Source organism: Eulemur rufifrons, chromosome 16 (assembly GCF_041146395.1).
Source record: "Eulemur rufifrons isolate Redbay chromosome 16, OSU_ERuf_1, whole genome shotgun sequence".
NCBI classification, from domain to species: Eukaryota; Metazoa; Chordata; class Mammalia; order Primates; family Lemuridae; genus Eulemur; species Eulemur rufifrons.
The window spans coordinates 6,765,151-6,780,972 of NC_090998.1; the positions used below are offsets into that span (position 1 = coordinate 6,765,151).

General features: G+C 59.2%; 1 protein-coding gene across 3 annotated transcripts; it reads left to right on the plus strand.

Annotated features, from left to right (window-relative positions):
- The first annotated feature begins 935 nt into the window (after positions 1-935).
- PLEKHG6 (pleckstrin homology and RhoGEF domain containing G6) lies at positions 936-15,700 on the plus strand. 3 transcript variants are annotated; one of them, XM_069491173.1, is made up of 16 exons: positions 936-1,060; positions 2,310-2,509; positions 3,737-3,892; positions 4,755-4,919; positions 5,294-5,389; positions 5,644-5,694; positions 5,971-6,120; positions 7,026-7,136; positions 7,271-7,420; positions 7,599-7,736; positions 8,067-8,186; positions 8,477-8,609; positions 8,730-8,845; positions 13,769-13,914; positions 14,538-15,254; positions 15,438-15,700. In XM_069491173.1, the coding sequence occupies exons 2-16, from the start codon at positions 2,372-2,374 to the stop codon at positions 15,445-15,447; spliced, it is 2,397 nt and encodes a 798-aa protein (XP_069347274.1). In that variant the 5' UTR covers positions 936-1,060; positions 2,310-2,371; the 3' UTR covers positions 15,448-15,700. The 3 variants fall into 3 exon arrangements, with proteins under 3 accessions (XP_069347274.1, XP_069347275.1, XP_069347276.1); XM_069491174.1 differs by having other exon boundaries at positions 5,297-5,389; XM_069491175.1 differs by having other exon boundaries at positions 3,782-3,892.
- The last annotated feature ends 122 nt before the right edge of the window (positions 15,701-15,822 follow it).

Here is a 15,822-nt window from a genome sequence, read left to right on the forward strand (position 1 = left end):
ACCACAGGCGGGATGGAGGGGTGGGGGCCTTTGACCTGCCCCATCCCCACTGCAGGGTCCTGGGCTTGGTGATTATAATGGTCACACATCCACAGGACACTTTAAATTTCACATACCCAGCACTTCTGTCAGACCAAGTGGCATAATTTGGAAATTTGAAAATGCGGTCCTTTCTGGAATGGCCGGCAAGTGCCCTTCTTTCTGCAGTTGCTATTGTAGCAGCCACTGTGGGTGCTGGGTGGCCCCTGTGAAGCCCACCCGGCAGTGAAGTGGCAGGGCGCCTCCTCTGATACCCCTCTCCTCCCACCTCAGTCACAGGCAATGGGAGGAGAGTCGTCGCGGCCTCAGCCTGGCACCTGGCCTCATCCCTGGAACGAAGGCAAAGTCCAGAGACAGCCTCCACGCGCTGCCAGGGCCCGCAAGCGGGGCCCACTAAGAGATAAGGGTCACCCTTTGTATTCCGCAGCTGGGGCAGCGCTCGCTGCCCGGTCCCGGCGCACGCCCCTCCCGCTGGCAGACCGGTCATTCCCTGCGCTCCGAAAGGGAGGTGGGCACCCGCCACAAGTCACTGGGTCATCGCCCTCGCCGCCTCCTGCGGGCGGCGCCGCCTTTCGCTCCCGCTCATTACCCTGGCGCCTCGCGGGGTCTGGCCGAGAGCGAGAGCGGAGGGCGCAGGTGGCGCGCGGTCCCAGCCCTTCGGCGCCGGCCGGGTGGGTGGTTGGTTCAGGTGCGGAGGGAAAGGTGAGGAGGGCACTGCGAAGTGAGCAGTCCTTGTCAGGGGGGTGGCGGTTGCATGGGGCAGGGGCTCCTCTGTCCCCAGGGTCCCACTGAGCGGCCCGCAGTGCGCGCGGCTGGGGGCGGTGCCGCCCGCGTCCCCGCCTCCTCCCGCCACCGTCCCTCCCCGCCCGGCCCAGCGCTGCCCGGTGCCGCGGGCCGCTGCGTCCCAGTCCCAGGCCGGGCAGCGCGGCTGGCATCGCCGGGGGAGCCGACAGCGACGGGGAGCCCCGCGGGCGGGGGCCGGCAGCGCGGGCAGGGGGCGCCGGGACACCTGCGGGCACAGGTGAGCGGCGGGAGGGCCGGGCGGACGGGGGCGGGGCGGACCGAGGAGCGGGGACCTGGGAACTGGGGCGGGGGCGGGGGAAGGCCTCGCCTCGGCTCGAGGGAGGAAGGGAAGCTGGGCCGGAGCTGAGAAAGGACCCCGGTCGGGGAGCAAGAGGGAGACGGAGCCCCTACAGGGAGGGGCACGGAGACAATGAACGTTTTCCTCCTCTGCTCGTAAATCAGAGAGAAAGGACCTCAGGCCCCTCTGGTGGGGGGACAAGCACATGCCCAGCCTTCTTGAACCCACCTCCCCTGTCCTCTCCAGACCCTGCCCACTCAGCAGGTGGGTCCTCCCTCCAGGTTTAGGGGGAAGGGATGGAGCCCCAGCCTGGCTCCCGGCTCCATGGTGGTATTCTCCGATGCCGGGAAAGACTCTTCCTCCACTTGGCTGACCCATAAAGGCCAGTGGCCTGATATCTGTCCCCAGTCACCTCCTTGTCTGTGGCCAGGAGGAGCCAGCTAAGGGGTAAGCAAACTTTTCAGTAAAGGGCCAGACAGTAAATATTATGGACTTTGTGGCCTGTACGGTGTGTCACAACTAGCAGGAAAGCAGACATAGACAATTAGTAAACCAGTAAAGTTGTATTCCAATAAAACTGTATTTGTGGACACTGAATTTGAATATCATATAATTTTCACTTGTCCCAAAATACTGTTTTCTTTGGTTTGTTTCAACTATTTCCATATGTAAAAACCATTCTTAGCTTGCAGGTTGTACAAAAATGGGCAACTGCCGGGCTGTCTCCAGCCGCCTGCACTCGCTCCCCACCCATTGCCTCCCTGCGGCTCTTCCAGGCTGTGCAAGGACAAGGGGGCAAGGGGATGTATCTAGGTAGAAGGGGAATCCTTCCACCTGGGGGTATCCAGAAAGCCAGGGACCGGTCTGTGACCCTTGCCCCCAGCTACTCTTAGAACAACAGCATCCTTTGAGGCCAGTGTAGGAGTTTGTACCCCAAATGTGCACACATGTGAGGAAGGAGATAGATCCCAAAGGGGCTTTCTGCCCAGCCTATGCTTGGACCTCCTCTACCCTACCAAGTCATAGATGAGGCCACCTCCCCAACCCTCTGCCAACAAGTGACCAAGCCCTTGGCCCTCACCTCCCCCGCTCCACTCTCTTTCCCCCCCTCCCTTGATCTCCAGCCTGGTGCCACTCACTGATCTAGGCTGGCCCTCCCATTCCTTTCTTTTCTTTCTTGTGGCCTCAGGAGACTCCTTTCTCCTGTACATTGGAGCTATGACTCTTTGGAGGTGACCCAGGAGAGAAGGGATGCATGCCCTCAGTCCTCCAGATGAGGGCCCCCTTCATGGACTCGTGGCCTCCCGCATTGAGACTTATGGGGGCAGACACCGAGCCCCTGCCCAGAGCACTGCTGGCAGTCGCTATCCCCGAGGAGGCCCCGTACTGGTGAGTCCAGGCTGTGCCCGAAGGTGACCTGGGTGGGGCAGGAGGGAGGATGCCCAGGCTTTGGAGTCTCTGTCCCCTTACAGGCTCATAGGCTCTCTTTTCCTGTCCCTTACCCTACTCTTCTTTCCTGGGTTGCTGGGGAGAGGAGGGCAGTGCCTGGGCCAGGCTCCTAGACAGCCGGGGCAGGAGAGGCAGAGAGCCAGGAGAAGCCAGGCCCGAGGAGGAGGTGCTGTTAGACAGGTCTGAGGCACAGAGCTGCAGGTAAGGTCACCAAACCCTGGAGCTGGCACCTCCCAGGTTCTGGCCTCTACACAGCAGGAGTTTGAGGGCTCCCTGTGACCTGCCTCCCTCTGAGTCAGGACTGAGGAAGAGCAAAGGTTCAGGGTGCCCCTACGCCCCAGGTGGAGGAGGGTGTGGGGTGCCCACCTCAGCTCCACCCCTGGCTCCACCTGCCTGGCCCTCCTCCAATCCCGACCAAGGAAAAAGGTGTGGCAGCCAGAGCTCCCGTCTGTCCCTCAGCCTGGAGGCTTCCCTTGAGGACAGTTCTGCTTCTGACTGGGGGTATCCCCTGCCTCACTGGAGGAGGATTTGGCCCTTGGAGATGGGGACGCTCACAGGCTGTGGGTGGGAAGGAAAACTAGGAAGTATGTGGGGTAATTCAGGCCACAGGTAAATCAAGGAATGTGACCAGGCCTGCCCTGGGAGGAGACTTCTGTGGCCTCAGCCTCTCACACGGAAGGGCAGCCACTCCCAGCTAGATAGAACACAGGCTGCACGCCCCGAGGGAGGAGGCCGCACATGTGTGTGCTCTCGTCCCTATGTGCACGGGAGGCTGGTCACAGACAAGGAGAGCTGTGGGGACCCAGACTGCAGTGTGCACTACATGTTGTCCATGCAAACCTATGACACAGAGAGCACACGTGTGAGCAGGAGACACTGGGGGTACACACACCAGAGCTCAGGCGTGTGCGTGCCTGCGCTCCTGCCCGCAGGCCCACTGGCAAGCCAGGCCGCATGCCCCTGCCCACTCAGCTTGGCTCCCCTGGCAGCAGCCGCTACTCAGGGCAGGAGCAACCTACACCACACTGGTAGGAGGGGAGAGGGAGCCAGCCCAACTATAGATAGGGGCGGGGGGCAATGTCTAGAGCCAAGCCTGGGCCCCACTACCTGTCTGGGACTTCTCGGAAAAGGGAGGCACCCCCAGAACTTCCCCTGCCCCCCTGCCAGGATCCCAGTCGCCGATACCTCCAGCACTATGTCCCCTTTGCCAAGGGTTCTGGCCAGGCCCGAGGCCTGTCTCCCGTGAAGTTGCGAGAACCAGAGCCCGAGAAGAGGCATGGAGGCCATTTTGGAGTTGGCCCACCTCACTCCCCCAAACTCAAGGTAAGGGGGTCCCTCTTCTCCCACCCCCATGCACCCAGGCCCAGTAAGCTGCAGGGGCTGGGACAGGGTCGAGGAGGCTTCTGCCTGCAGCCCCTCCAAGAAAGAAGTCAGGCACAGCTGTCTGGAAACCCGCTCAGGGATATGTGTACTTGGTCCATGCGTTGACCCAGTGACTTTGACTCAAGACATGTTGATAAAATGTGAAGGATAAACTATTAATATTAAACTCTCAACTTTTGAAATTTACCAAGTAATGTGAGAGCTGGACATGCTCCCTCCACCCCCAAGTCCCACATCATCCTGCACCCCTGCTGTGAGCCTCACCCCTCCTCTCAAGCTGCATTTGGGATGGAGAGGGGTCGGGAATATCTGTTGCCCACATTACTTGGTATCAAAAAAACTGCAAAATGTAAGCCATGCTGCTTTGTGAAAATGTCCATTTTGTGGGCAAATGTCAAAACATTGCCTGAGACCGCTGGTTCCCTATGTCCTGCTCTGATCTCCACTTAAAGGTCCCTCTGAAGGCCCTGATTCTGTCCCTCCCCCACCCCATTTTGAACCTGGAAGGCATCCTTCTGGTCAGGAGCTTAGGTCAGATCCCTCTGTCCCCGGACTTTTCTTCAGACCAAGGTGCCTCTCCAACCAGGTTCCAGCAATGCCTTCTGCCCTGTCATTCCAGCCAGCAGCCGGGGCCAATCCCCGACCCCCAGGCCTCTACGTCCCTACTCATACTCAGTGCTGCTTGCCACCTCCCCCACGCACACCTGCACACACATGCGTGCACACACAGAGTCCTCCCGGAGCCCTGTGGGCTGGGTACCGAGGAAGTGGCCAGGACTGATCCCCTTCTCGGCTCCCCTAGGACGTCACCAAGGCCCACGAGCTGGAGGTGAGGCTGCACACGTTCAGCATGTTTGGGATGCCCCGCCTGCCCCCTGAGGACCGGCAGCACTGGGAAACAGGAGAGGGCGGTGACAGCGGCCTGGCTATCGAGAAGTCCTGGAGGGAGCTGGTGCCTGGGCACAAGGTGGGCCTGAAGCAGTGTCTGTCCCCATGGCACTACAGACATGCAGACACGCATTCTGCTGTGGAGGAGGGAGAGGCCTCGGGAGGTAGGGTCATGGGGAAAGGCATTTGGAGACACCTTGATCTTGGTTCAGATCCTAGCTTTGCCTCTTACTGGTGAGACCTTGGCCAAGACAGCCAACCTCTGTGAGCCTCAGTTGCCTCATATGTAAAATGGGGCTAATACCATCTATACACTGGCGAGGTGGTTTGAGGATCAAAAGGTCATGCACACAGTACCTAGAACCTGTGACGTGGATCCAGTAGCACTTAATGAATGGTACCTGCCATTCTGATCAGCAAAGCCCGCTGAAGCAGCACTGTCCCCCACCCCAGGAGATGAGCCGGGAGCTTTGCCACCAGCAGGAAGCACTGTGGGAGCTGCTGACCACCGAGCTGATCTACGTGAGAAAGCTCAAGATCATGACCGACGTGAGCCTCCCTCAGCCCTGCCCTGGCCCTGTCCGCAGCCCCTCGCCCATCTCCGGTGCATTTCCCCCAATCTCCCAGACCAGAGGGGCAGGACACCAAGAGATCCCCTGATTTCAGACCTGCCCAGGATCTGGGGAGAGGGGTCGGCACACTGCAGTTGGTGGCAGGTGGGGAGTGGCACTGACGGGCCAGGCTGGGGTCCTAAGAGGAGGGCCGTCAGGCACTGAGACCCTCATCTTTCTCCCTGCATCTAGCTCCTAGCCGCTGGCTTGCTGAACCTGCAGAGAGTGGGATTGCTGACGGACGTGAGTGGGAGCCGGGGACGGGAGCCTGGGGTAAGGGTGGGGGCGGCACGGAGGGCCCTCCAGGCTGCCCCGTTTCCTGGGTGCTCCTGCCCACCCTGCTCCCCTTTTGCTCTAGACCCCAAGCAGGCCGCAGATCCCCCCATCTCCTAGTACTCAGCCCTTTGAGGCCACAGAGGTGGAGGGAAGGCCGGAGCTCCACCCCCGCCCTCCCACAGCCAGTGCTCCCAGACAGGGACCTGCCAAAGACATGTTGCTAAATTCTGCTCCCTCCTCCAGGTGTCAGTGGAGACCCTGTTTGGAAATGTCCCCAGCCTGATCCGAGCCCATCAGAGCTTTTGGGAGGAGGTGCTGGGGCCCGCCCTGGAGGGGATGCGTGCCTCAGGCCAGCCTCTGGACCCCCTCAGCCTGCAAAGCGGCTTCCTGACGGTAAGGCCTGGGGCAGGGCCACATCCCAATGGGGCAGGACTGGGAGACCCAGAGGGGTCCTGTCTGTGGGGCATGCCTACGACGGGACTTGAATCCTTGTGTGATTGGAGGGTCCTGCAGGGCATAGCCCTTCCCTGGGGCAGCTCCATTTCCACGCATAAGGGCCTCCAGAAGCCCACAGGACCTCTGGCACAGAGGCCAAACTTGTGGGACAGAGGGCAGGAGGTGAGGTGATATTTGGGGTAAGGGCTACACCCTGCAGGCGTAGCAACTATAAAAGCTTAATTCTTAGAGCTCTATCAACAAACAGCTGGGTGCAAGAATGGGGCCTAAGTGAGGGGACCCTTAGGATGACTTGGGAGATGGGTGCAAAGGCCACCGGGGGCACCCGAGTGGAGAAGAGTGACAAGAGAACTCGAGAGAACAGAGGGTCAGACTTGCTTCCACAGTTTTACCCAGCCAGGCAATGTGGGCCCTGCAGGAAAGTGTTGCCGCAGGTAGAGAGGCAGGGGGACATCTCCTGGAGCCCCTCCACAGGAGCAGGGCTTCTGGGCAAACCTTCGGGTCACCCCCACCCCTGGGGTGAAAGGGGATCTGCGTTGTCCTGAAGACGGTCCGGCTGAATTATTGATGGTGGGAGAGTAAGCCCAGAGCAGCAGGGCCTGGCGCACAGTGGACAGGAGGAGCTCAGAGGGCAGCGGTGGGTCTGTCCCGGGACCTCAGGCTCCTCCCGGGAATGTGGAGGGAGAGCTGGCTGTGAGGGCCAGGGAGGTGGCGACCAGCAGGAGCTGGGCTAAGGCCTGCGGGAGGCTCTCCTGCCCTGCTCCCATGTTCCGCAGCCGGGGCCTGTCCTAATGACCTTCCTCCCCCTGTCTGCTCCCCGTGCCCCGTATCTGTCCCTCCAGTTTGGTCAGCGGTTCCAGCCCTACGTCCAGTACTGCCTGCGAGTGAAGCAGACAATGGCTTACGCCCGGGAGCAGCAAGACAATAACCCTCTCTTCCACGCCTTCGTGCAGGTGGGAGGGGGGAGCCGGGGAGGGGCGGGTGCGTCTTGGCCAGCCAGGTCATCCCAATCTCCCCCGGGCCCGAGTTCATCACCAGGTGGGGCAGGTGGCCAGCAGATGCCTGAGCCCCGCTCACCTCCCGGCAGTGGTGTGAGAAGCACAAGCGCTCGGGGAGGCAGATGCTCGGGGACTTGCTCATCAAGCCCCACCAGCGTGTCACCAAGTACCCACTGCTGCTCCAGGCCGTGCTCAAGAGGAGCCCAGGGACACAAGCCCAAGAGGCCCTGAATGCCATGGTAGGTGCCCCAGCAGGCCCAGGACCCTGGGGACTTGGGGGCTGGTGAGTGGGCACCGATCCCTGTGTGTGGGAGTGTGGCCCTGACCAGCTCGGCCAGCTTTAGCATGCTGTGGTTGTCACTGTTTGGAAAGGATGCTGAGCTGTCCCCCCTCCTTCACCCCCAACTCCCCACCTAGATTGCAGCTGTGGAGTCATTCCTGCGACACATCAATGGGCAGGTCCGCCAGGGCGAGGAGCAGGAGAGCCTGGTGGCTGCAGCTCAGCGCATTGGGCCCTACGAGGTGCTGGAGCCGCCAAGTGAGGAGGTGGAGAAGGTGAGAGAGGGCAGGGGGAAGGGTTCAGCAGAAGCAAGGGGCCGGGATGTAGGTGAAAGGGATGCCTGGGGGGCGGGGGCAGAGGCCAGAAGACCCTGTGCTTGGGTGCCACAGAAGGGATGCAACCAGCATTCCTTCCTGGTGGTGAGGGTCTAAGGGACAGAGGTCGGAAGGGCAAAAAGGAGGCACTAGGGCGCTTGCTCAGCCCCTGGGGGGAGGACGGAGAGAGAAAGGTGGTGCTGGTGGCAGAACACAGAGCCACCCTTGGCTGGGATGTAGAGACAGCCTGCCGGCACCCTGTCTGTCCCCTCCCCTACCTGTGTCCCTCAGAGCCTGCGTCCATTCTCCACCCTGGACCTGACGTCCCCCATGCTGGGGGTTGCCCCTGAGCACACCAGACAGCTGCTGCTGGAGGGCCCCGTGCGAGTGAAGGAGGGCCGGGAAGGGAAGGTGAGGCGCCACGGGCGGGTGCGGGAGGTGGGAGCCGAACTGAAGAGAGGGAAGGTGGGACACAGGGTGCGGCAGAAACGCTGGACGTGGGAGAAGAGGGCTGCGCAGTGTTGGGGAGAGGACGTGGTTCCGGCTGTTTGTATGACCCTGAGCCGCCACCTCCCCTGCCTGCAAAGCAAGAGAGACCACCACACGGACACCCTTTCCGCCTGCATGAGCCCCGCTCCCCAACCAGCCCTTCCCCTGGCCCCAGCTGACCCCATCTCTTCCTCCCATTGCCCCCGCCGCAGCTGGACGTGTACCTGTTCCTCTTCTCTGACGTGCTGCTGGTGACCAAGCCCCAGCGCAAGGCGGACAAGGCCAAGGTCATCCGCCCCCCTCTGATGCTGGAGAAGCTTGTATTCCGACCCCTGCGTGACCCTCGTAGGTCGCTCTCTCGGGGAGCCTTCTCCTTCTCCCTGCCTCCTGGAGAAGGGGAAGGAGGGGTAGGGATGGGGATCAAATAAGGCCCAGCCCTTGAAGCAGACCCTCTCCTCCACCCAGACTGCTTCCTGGTGATCCACCTCACCGAATTCCAGTGCGTGTCGAGCGCCCTCACGGTGCACTGTCCCAGTTCCACAGACCGTGCCCGGTGGCTGGACAAGACCCAGCAGGCCCAGGTATGGGAAGGCCGGGCATGGGGAGGGATGGGCAGGGCCCCCCAGCGCAGAGACAGAGCACTGGGGGGGGAGGGGGGAGAGAGAGGCTCCGTGGATTCAGGTTCACACTGGACCGTCGGGCGTGCCCTCGGAAGGGAGATGGAAGCCATCGCACAGGAGCTGGTAGCACCACTTGGGGGACACCTGCGAGTATGTCGGGGGGACAAGAGTGGGAGGGAAGGGCATTCCCGATGGAGGAGCAGAATGTGCAAAGGCCAGAAATGTGAAACAGTTGTGCGTGTTGACAGAACCGCCACATGGCGTTCGGTATCACTAGGGCATAAGGTACAAGGGCAGACGCAGCAGGAGAGAGGCTGGGAGGTAGGCACCACCCGACCATGCCCACCTCTGGACACCACGCTGAAGAATGTGAACTTTGTCCTACAGATGACACGAGTCACTGGAGGTGTTAGGCAGGGCAGTGACGGGGGCAGGGCTATGTGATAAAAGCAGGAGTTCAAAAGAAGAGAGGTCTGAACAGAGCTGTATCGGGCACCACACACTTGGTGGCTTAAAACTCAATAGAAATGAATTCTCTCGAAGTTCTGGAGGCCGGAAGTTCGAAATCAAGGTGTTGGCAGAGCCGAGCTTCCTCCCAGGCTCTAGGGGAGGGTCCTTCCTTGCCTCTCCCAGCTTCTGGTGGCTCCAGCTGTTCCTTGGCATGTGGGAGCAAAACTCCAATCTCTGCCTCTGTCTCCACACGGCCCTCCTCTCTGTGTCTCTGGGTCCAAACCTCCCTCTCCTTTCTCTGATAAAGACACCAGTGTTAGATTTAGAGCCCACCCTAAATCCAGGAAGCCCTCATCTTGAGATCCTTAACTTAGGATCTTTGCACATTTACGAAGACCCCTTTTTTCCAAATAAGGTCACATTCATAGGTTCCAGGGGTCAGGACTTGGACGTATCTTTTTGCGGGCCACTGTGCAGCCCACTGCAGAAGCAGCATGGCCTAAGAAGGGTGAAGATTTGAATTGGACTTTTAAGGATGGAGAGGACCATAAGCAGAGGAATCAGAGGCACAGTTGGGCTGGATTTCTTCTGGGGACGGTGACCACATCTGTGTGAGTCTGGAGCCCAGGGTTTGTGCTGGCCGTGTGACCTTGGGAACATTATGTAGCCTCTTTCAGCTTCAGTTTCTTCAGCTGCAAAGCAGATATGAACAATAACAGCACCTGCCCCATAGGGGAGATTCGAAGAAATCATCCCGACTCGGCACACGGCCCGGGCCAGCGCTCGCACGTGCCCAGGGGCTCAGGGCCGGGAGGACGGAGGCATGAGTGGCCTCTGAAGTCTCTGTGTGGAAGTCCGCATCGGCAAGGGGACCCCTGACAGAAAAGGAAGCCTGTTTGTTTAGTCATTGCTTCCTGGGAAGGGTGGGGCCAGGGTAGGAATATTTCATTTTAAACAGAAGCACTTGGAAATTGAGGCAGCAGGAGACAAGCCAGGTGGAGATGTCTTAGGGGCTTTGGGAACTATGGAAACAGGCCCGGAATTCAGGTGAGAAGGAAGGATGGAAGCCGGAACCTCAAGGTCTTATGTCTTCCAGCCCTGCAGGGCTTCAGCTCCCTTGAATACCTAAGCAGGATGGTGACAGTCCCCAGGAAGCCAAAGGTAGGGGACGAGCAGGGGGGCCTGTGGGTTTTGTGGAGAGGGTGGTCCCCCTGCCCTGAGCCCTGCTCCCTGCTCAGTTCCTAATCCCCTCTCTGTATAGCAGGGGCTTCTCTCCACCACCTCTGCCCAAGCCAAACACACCTTCCCCTAGCCTGCACTGACTGGCAACTAGCACCATCCTCGTGATTAATCAAGTTTCCTGAAGGCCGGGGCTCGAGGACAAAAGTGGAAGCCAGTAGTATCAGTGTTCCTAGAGCCCATTACTGGCAGGCACCCTCAGAACTTTCTCCTCTGCCTTAGATTCCCACGACAAACCCCCACTGCACCTTCTCCCTTTAGAACCCCCAGCGGCCACTAAACATTGCCCATGCAAAATAATTTAGCACAACCCCCCCAGACTTGCGCCAGGCGAACAGGAAAGGTCTATAACGATCTATAACCAAGACGCACACGGAGGCTCCCTGGCCAGCAAAACAAGGAGGCCTGAAACTGCAATTAGTTTTCCTGCCATTGTCTCAGGCCACATGCTTAGGGGATCTTCTCCGTAGTGCCATCAGTCATATCTACTGGTCCCCTCCCTAGAGCAATCCCCGGGGGTCAGACCACTGTTTTCTCCCCTTTGCAGAAATGCGGACTTGTAGATTTGTTCCTGGTGGGTCTAGCTGCCATGGCTTGCTCTTTCAGAGAAAATGAGCTTCTCAAGGGGGAAGAGACTGAATCTTGGGGAACGCCCATGTTTGTGGGCTGGGAAGAAGAAAAGGAACTAGTGATGGGAACAGAAAGAGCTGTCAGAGACGGAGGCCAAGACATTAAAACAGGAGAGCCTTCTTCAGGCAGCCCAGAGTAAGAGCCAGGGTCTGAGCCGCGGCGCTGTGGCCCGTGTAATCCGTGTTCCTGGTGGGTTACTTCCCTTCCGAGTCTGGCCTTGGTTTGGGGAATTGCAGTGCCAAGGGTAACTACCATGCCTGACAGACGGGAGGATGGTGTCGGTAAGCAGCTTGGCACAACGCCCAGCACTTCATGGACACCCCATAAATGTTTGTCATTGTCATTATTGGACCGAATGGCCGATGGTGCCTGGGTGGGGCCCAAGGCTGACTGGGGAAGGGCATGGGGTCTGTCGCTCAGGAAGTCAGTGGGCACCTCCTAGAGATCAGTTTTAGTCCAGCACTGGGGAGCTCTTCGGGGAGAGCAAGTGAGTCTGGGCGCTGCCCCAGGGGCAGCAGGGAGAGGAGACATTTCCTTGTCACCAAACAAAGGAAGAAGGATCCTGCCTCCTTTCCTCTTCCCAGCTTCAAGGGGGGATCGTGTTCTGGCTCAGGCACAATTTCCTCTTCCTTTCCTGGCATCCTCCCATGTGTCTCTCTCGTCTTACCCATCTGAGCTGAGAAAATCCCCCAGGGTTGCTGGAGAGGCTTTGGGGTAGCTGGGGGGCACTTCAAACAGCCCCCCGGTGCACAAGGGTCCCCCCACCTCCCCACCCCTTCCTGGGTAGGGCGGCACATGACAAGTTTAGTGGAGATGCTGGCACTGCTGGTCCTCACAGAAACCCCCTCAGCCTTCCCGTTCTTTTCTTCCACACAGTAGCCCCATCCTGGGCATCCCAAACACAAGGCTGCACTTGGGCGCTGGGGGGCAACAGGGCAGGGCACCTCAGCAGGACAAGCAGGCCACGCCAGGTGCTCACCCCCCTTTCTTGCTGGGAGATGCAGCCTGGGGAAGGGGAGTCAGGCCTGGCCCTGGCCTGCTGGTTTCCTGCCCCCAGCTCCACCCGCCGCTCCAGCCAACAGACCACGTCTTCCAAGGCTGCTGAGGTCCCTCTCGCTACCACCACTCACAAGATGAGTGACTGGAGAGCCTGGGAGGGAGGACTGATGTCATCGTCCTATCCCTGTCCACGCACTTCCCCAGCACGTCTGTGGTCCTGACCCAGCTGCCCCAGTGTTTCTGGAGAGGCTCTGGGAAAGTCCAGGTGCCTAAGAGTTGCTGGATTGTCTATGTCCAGCTGGGGGAGGTGGAACATATCTAGCGACCAGGACAGCCTGGGCACCAGCCAGTCAGAATGGAGCACTGTGTGGGGCGGGGTGCTAGAGGTCCTCCTCTGTGCCAGATGTCAGCCCTCTAGTAGCTAGATTATGGGTGGGGGTGGGGAGATGGCGGGGAATAGGGGAGGCCCAGGCAGTAGCCGTGTCCTGGCCAGCATGGAAGCATTTCAATATTTTAACAATGATACGGCCATACCAGTGAGTACCAGTAACAGTGCTGCCCACAGCAGCCCCCACTGCCTCTCCTTGCCAAGCCTCCACCTACCTCCTCTCCTCGGGTTCCACAGCCTTCCTTCCCCTCCGCCAAGCTATTGTCCTTCAGGAACCCTTTACCCTGCAAGGCTGCCCTTGAAAAGCGGTGTGGTTGCTGAACTAGGACTCAAAGAGGAAGGCCCAGTCCCAGCTCTGCTTCTCTCTACCTGTTCGAGCGTGAGCAAGTCACTCTAACACTCTAAGTCTAGTTTTCTCATCTGTAAAGTGGGCTAAGATCCATGCTTTGCACACCGCAGGGCAATGGCATGTATTCAGTGACCACTTGCATGTGAAGGTGCTTTGAAAACCACTTCTCAGATGGCACTATTTTATTCTGATGGCACCTGTGTGAAGATGTTGAGGGAAGAACACAGACAATATAATGTGTCTCTCCTCATCCTTCTTGGGACAGCATTGCCTTCATCCCTCTGAAGGACAGCAGAGTGCTCAGCCCAGGACAATGCCTGCTCCTACCCACCCGCCTTCCTCTCCTCCCAGCTTCGGGGCAGAGGCCCAGGTGGTAGGAGAGGGATGCTCTTGAAGGAGCAACCTGAGGGCCCAGTACCAATTCAGAACACTTAAACCACCATCACCACCAATCAGGGAGGGCTTCCTAAAGGAGGGGGCAGAGCTGACAGAGGGTTTGCCAAGGGGGCATGAGGAGCAGGAAGAACTATATAGTAGGAAAAGGGGAATTCAGTTCACCCCACCCAGCCCCAACACCAGCTCTAGAGTTTGGTGCCACCAAATCCTGGGAGCACCCCAATTTCTTACTGTTAACAAATACCCCTCAGGCAGTTACTTAACCTTATAGTCTCCATTTCTCAGTAGTAAAGCAGGGGTAAAAATATCTGCCTCACAGGATTGTTGTGAAGATTAAATAAGATAATGTATGTAAGCACTTAGCCTGGTGCCTAGCATACAGCAAGTGCTCAATAAATAAGAGCTCTTAATAATGAAAGCATCCCTGCCCCAGGCCACCCTACAGAAGCTGAAAGCAGAGGAGTACGTCCAACAGAAGAGGGAGCTCCTGGCCCTCTATCGGGATCAGGACAGGGAGTGCCCCAGCACCCGGCCCTCCACGCCTTCCCCGGAGGGCTCTCAGAGCAGCGCAGAGGGCAGGTAAGACCCACATGGACCACTCGGTCTCCCAAAGTAGGGGGCCCACAGGCAGAGAGGAGGAGAGGAGGAACACAAAAGGCTGAGAAATGGCACTACGCTTTTGGGGGGAATTGGCAATACACAGAGCAACGCGGGCTGCAGGTTGGTACCAGTCGTGTGAAGGGTTAAGTGGGACAGGCTACAGGGCTGGCCAGCCTAGGGGAACACGTGACCTCCCTGAGGATCAGGCTGGATAGCGAAGGTGGGTATGGACTTGTGGAGTATCAGAGCTGCTGGGATCCAGCTAGTCCAGATCCCCAGAGTGTGAGCGTTTCATCCAGAATAACACAGCTGCTTAGCAGGATGGTTAAGGAGAAAAGAAGAATCTGTCACCAGGGCTGACCTCAGGGGAGCTCAGGAACCGCTCAGCACATGCCTGCCCAGCTACCTGATACAAGGTCCTGGACCAGGTGCTGTGGATAAAATGGTTTAGAGGCAGCCTGCGCTCTTCTAGGAGCTTGCAGTGTAGCCGGCCAGAAGAGAACAACAATTCCAGGGCAATGTGAAGGAGATACAGGGAAGGGAAACTCCCTGGACTTGAACTTGAACCTGAAGCATCTGACACTATTTGCTGTTAATTGTAGGACTTCTGTGTTCTCGGCTGTCATCCCCCACCTGGTGGTGACGGAAGACACAGATGAAGATGCTCCCTCAGTACCAGATGATACTTCAGACTCTGGCTACGGCACTCTGCTCCCAGGCTCCCCCAAGGGGTCCCACTCCCCGCTGAGGCGTCAACGCCAGAGGGCCCTTCGGCGGGACCCTCGCCTCACCTTCTCCACCCTGGACCTCCGAGATGTTCCTTTGCGCCCCCAACCTCCGGACCCCCAAGCTCTTCAACGCCGAAGTGCCCCCGAACTGCCAGAAGGGATCCCAAGGGGAGACAGTCTTTCCAGGGTAGACCCCTCGGCCTGGTCTGAGGAGGAAGATGGGACCTCGGTGGCAGGGGACGTGGTGGTGGAAACCCTGCACCGGGCCCGACTTCGGGGGCAGCTACCCTGCTCCCCAGCCCACACTGACTCTGCTGGGGAAAGCCCCTGGGAGTCCTCAGGGGACGAGGAAGAAGAGGGGCCTCTCTTCCTGGGACCCAGCCGCAGCCCGTCCCCACACCCGCTGCGGGCCGAGCAGATGGACAGGCTCAGAGAGGACATGCTCAGAGAGATCCGTGAGGAGCTGGCCAGCCAAAGGATCGAGGGGGCCCCAGAGCCTAAGGACAGCAGGCCTCGGAAGCTGACTTGGGCCCAGCTGCAGAGGATGCGGGGGCCCCACATCATACAGCTGGACACCCCCCTGTCCACGTCGTAAGTGCTGAAGGGAAACTGGGGAAGGGGAGGGGTACGAGGGAGGCTGTCTGGGGGAGTGTAGGAGGGCTAGGCCAGAGTCCAGCCAAGGCAGGGGAGGGCCCTCAGCGTCTCTCCCTCCTTGCTGTGTCTCTCCCTCCTTGCTGTCGCCCTTTGCCTAACATCTGCCTCCTGTCCTTTCAGAGAGGTGTGAGGAACGCTGAGAACCTCCGGCTTTTCTCCCAGAGGAAATTGCCCCACAAGAGTGCCGGTCACCACCCCCACCCCAGACTCTACCTCAAAGACCACATTTCCCACCAAGAAGCCTGGCCCAGGCACCCTGCCTCCTGCCCCAGACTTTGGGGATCAAGAACTGTAAATTCATGTACCATAGACACCCCTGAGCCCCACATAAAGTTGTGCATACAAATGACTGCCTGGTCAGTGTGGGATGAGGGTGGGAAGATCGAGAACCTGGGTTTCCAGGGGTCTGTCGGCCGGCGGTGGGCTACCTGTCCTAGCTCAGTGCTCTTCCCATCCCACTCCTCAGAATCCCGGCCTCTGCCCCAGCCTCCCACCGACAGACCAC

Bases quoted from the DNA above. Each gene is read 5' to 3' on its own strand.
- PLEKHG6 (XM_069491173.1), top strand. From the start codon at position 2,372: ATGCATGCCCTCAGTCCTCCAGATGAGGGCCCCCTTCATGGACTCGTG. The intron at 3,893-4,754 runs GTAAGGGGGTCC...CGGCTCCCCTAG, and splicing joins CTCACTCCCCCAAACTCAAG to GACGTCACCAAGGCCCACGA. The intron at 5,695-5,970 runs GTGAGTGGGAGC...TCCCTCCTCCAG, and splicing joins GAGTGGGATTGCTGACGGAC to GTGTCAGTGGAGACCCTGTT.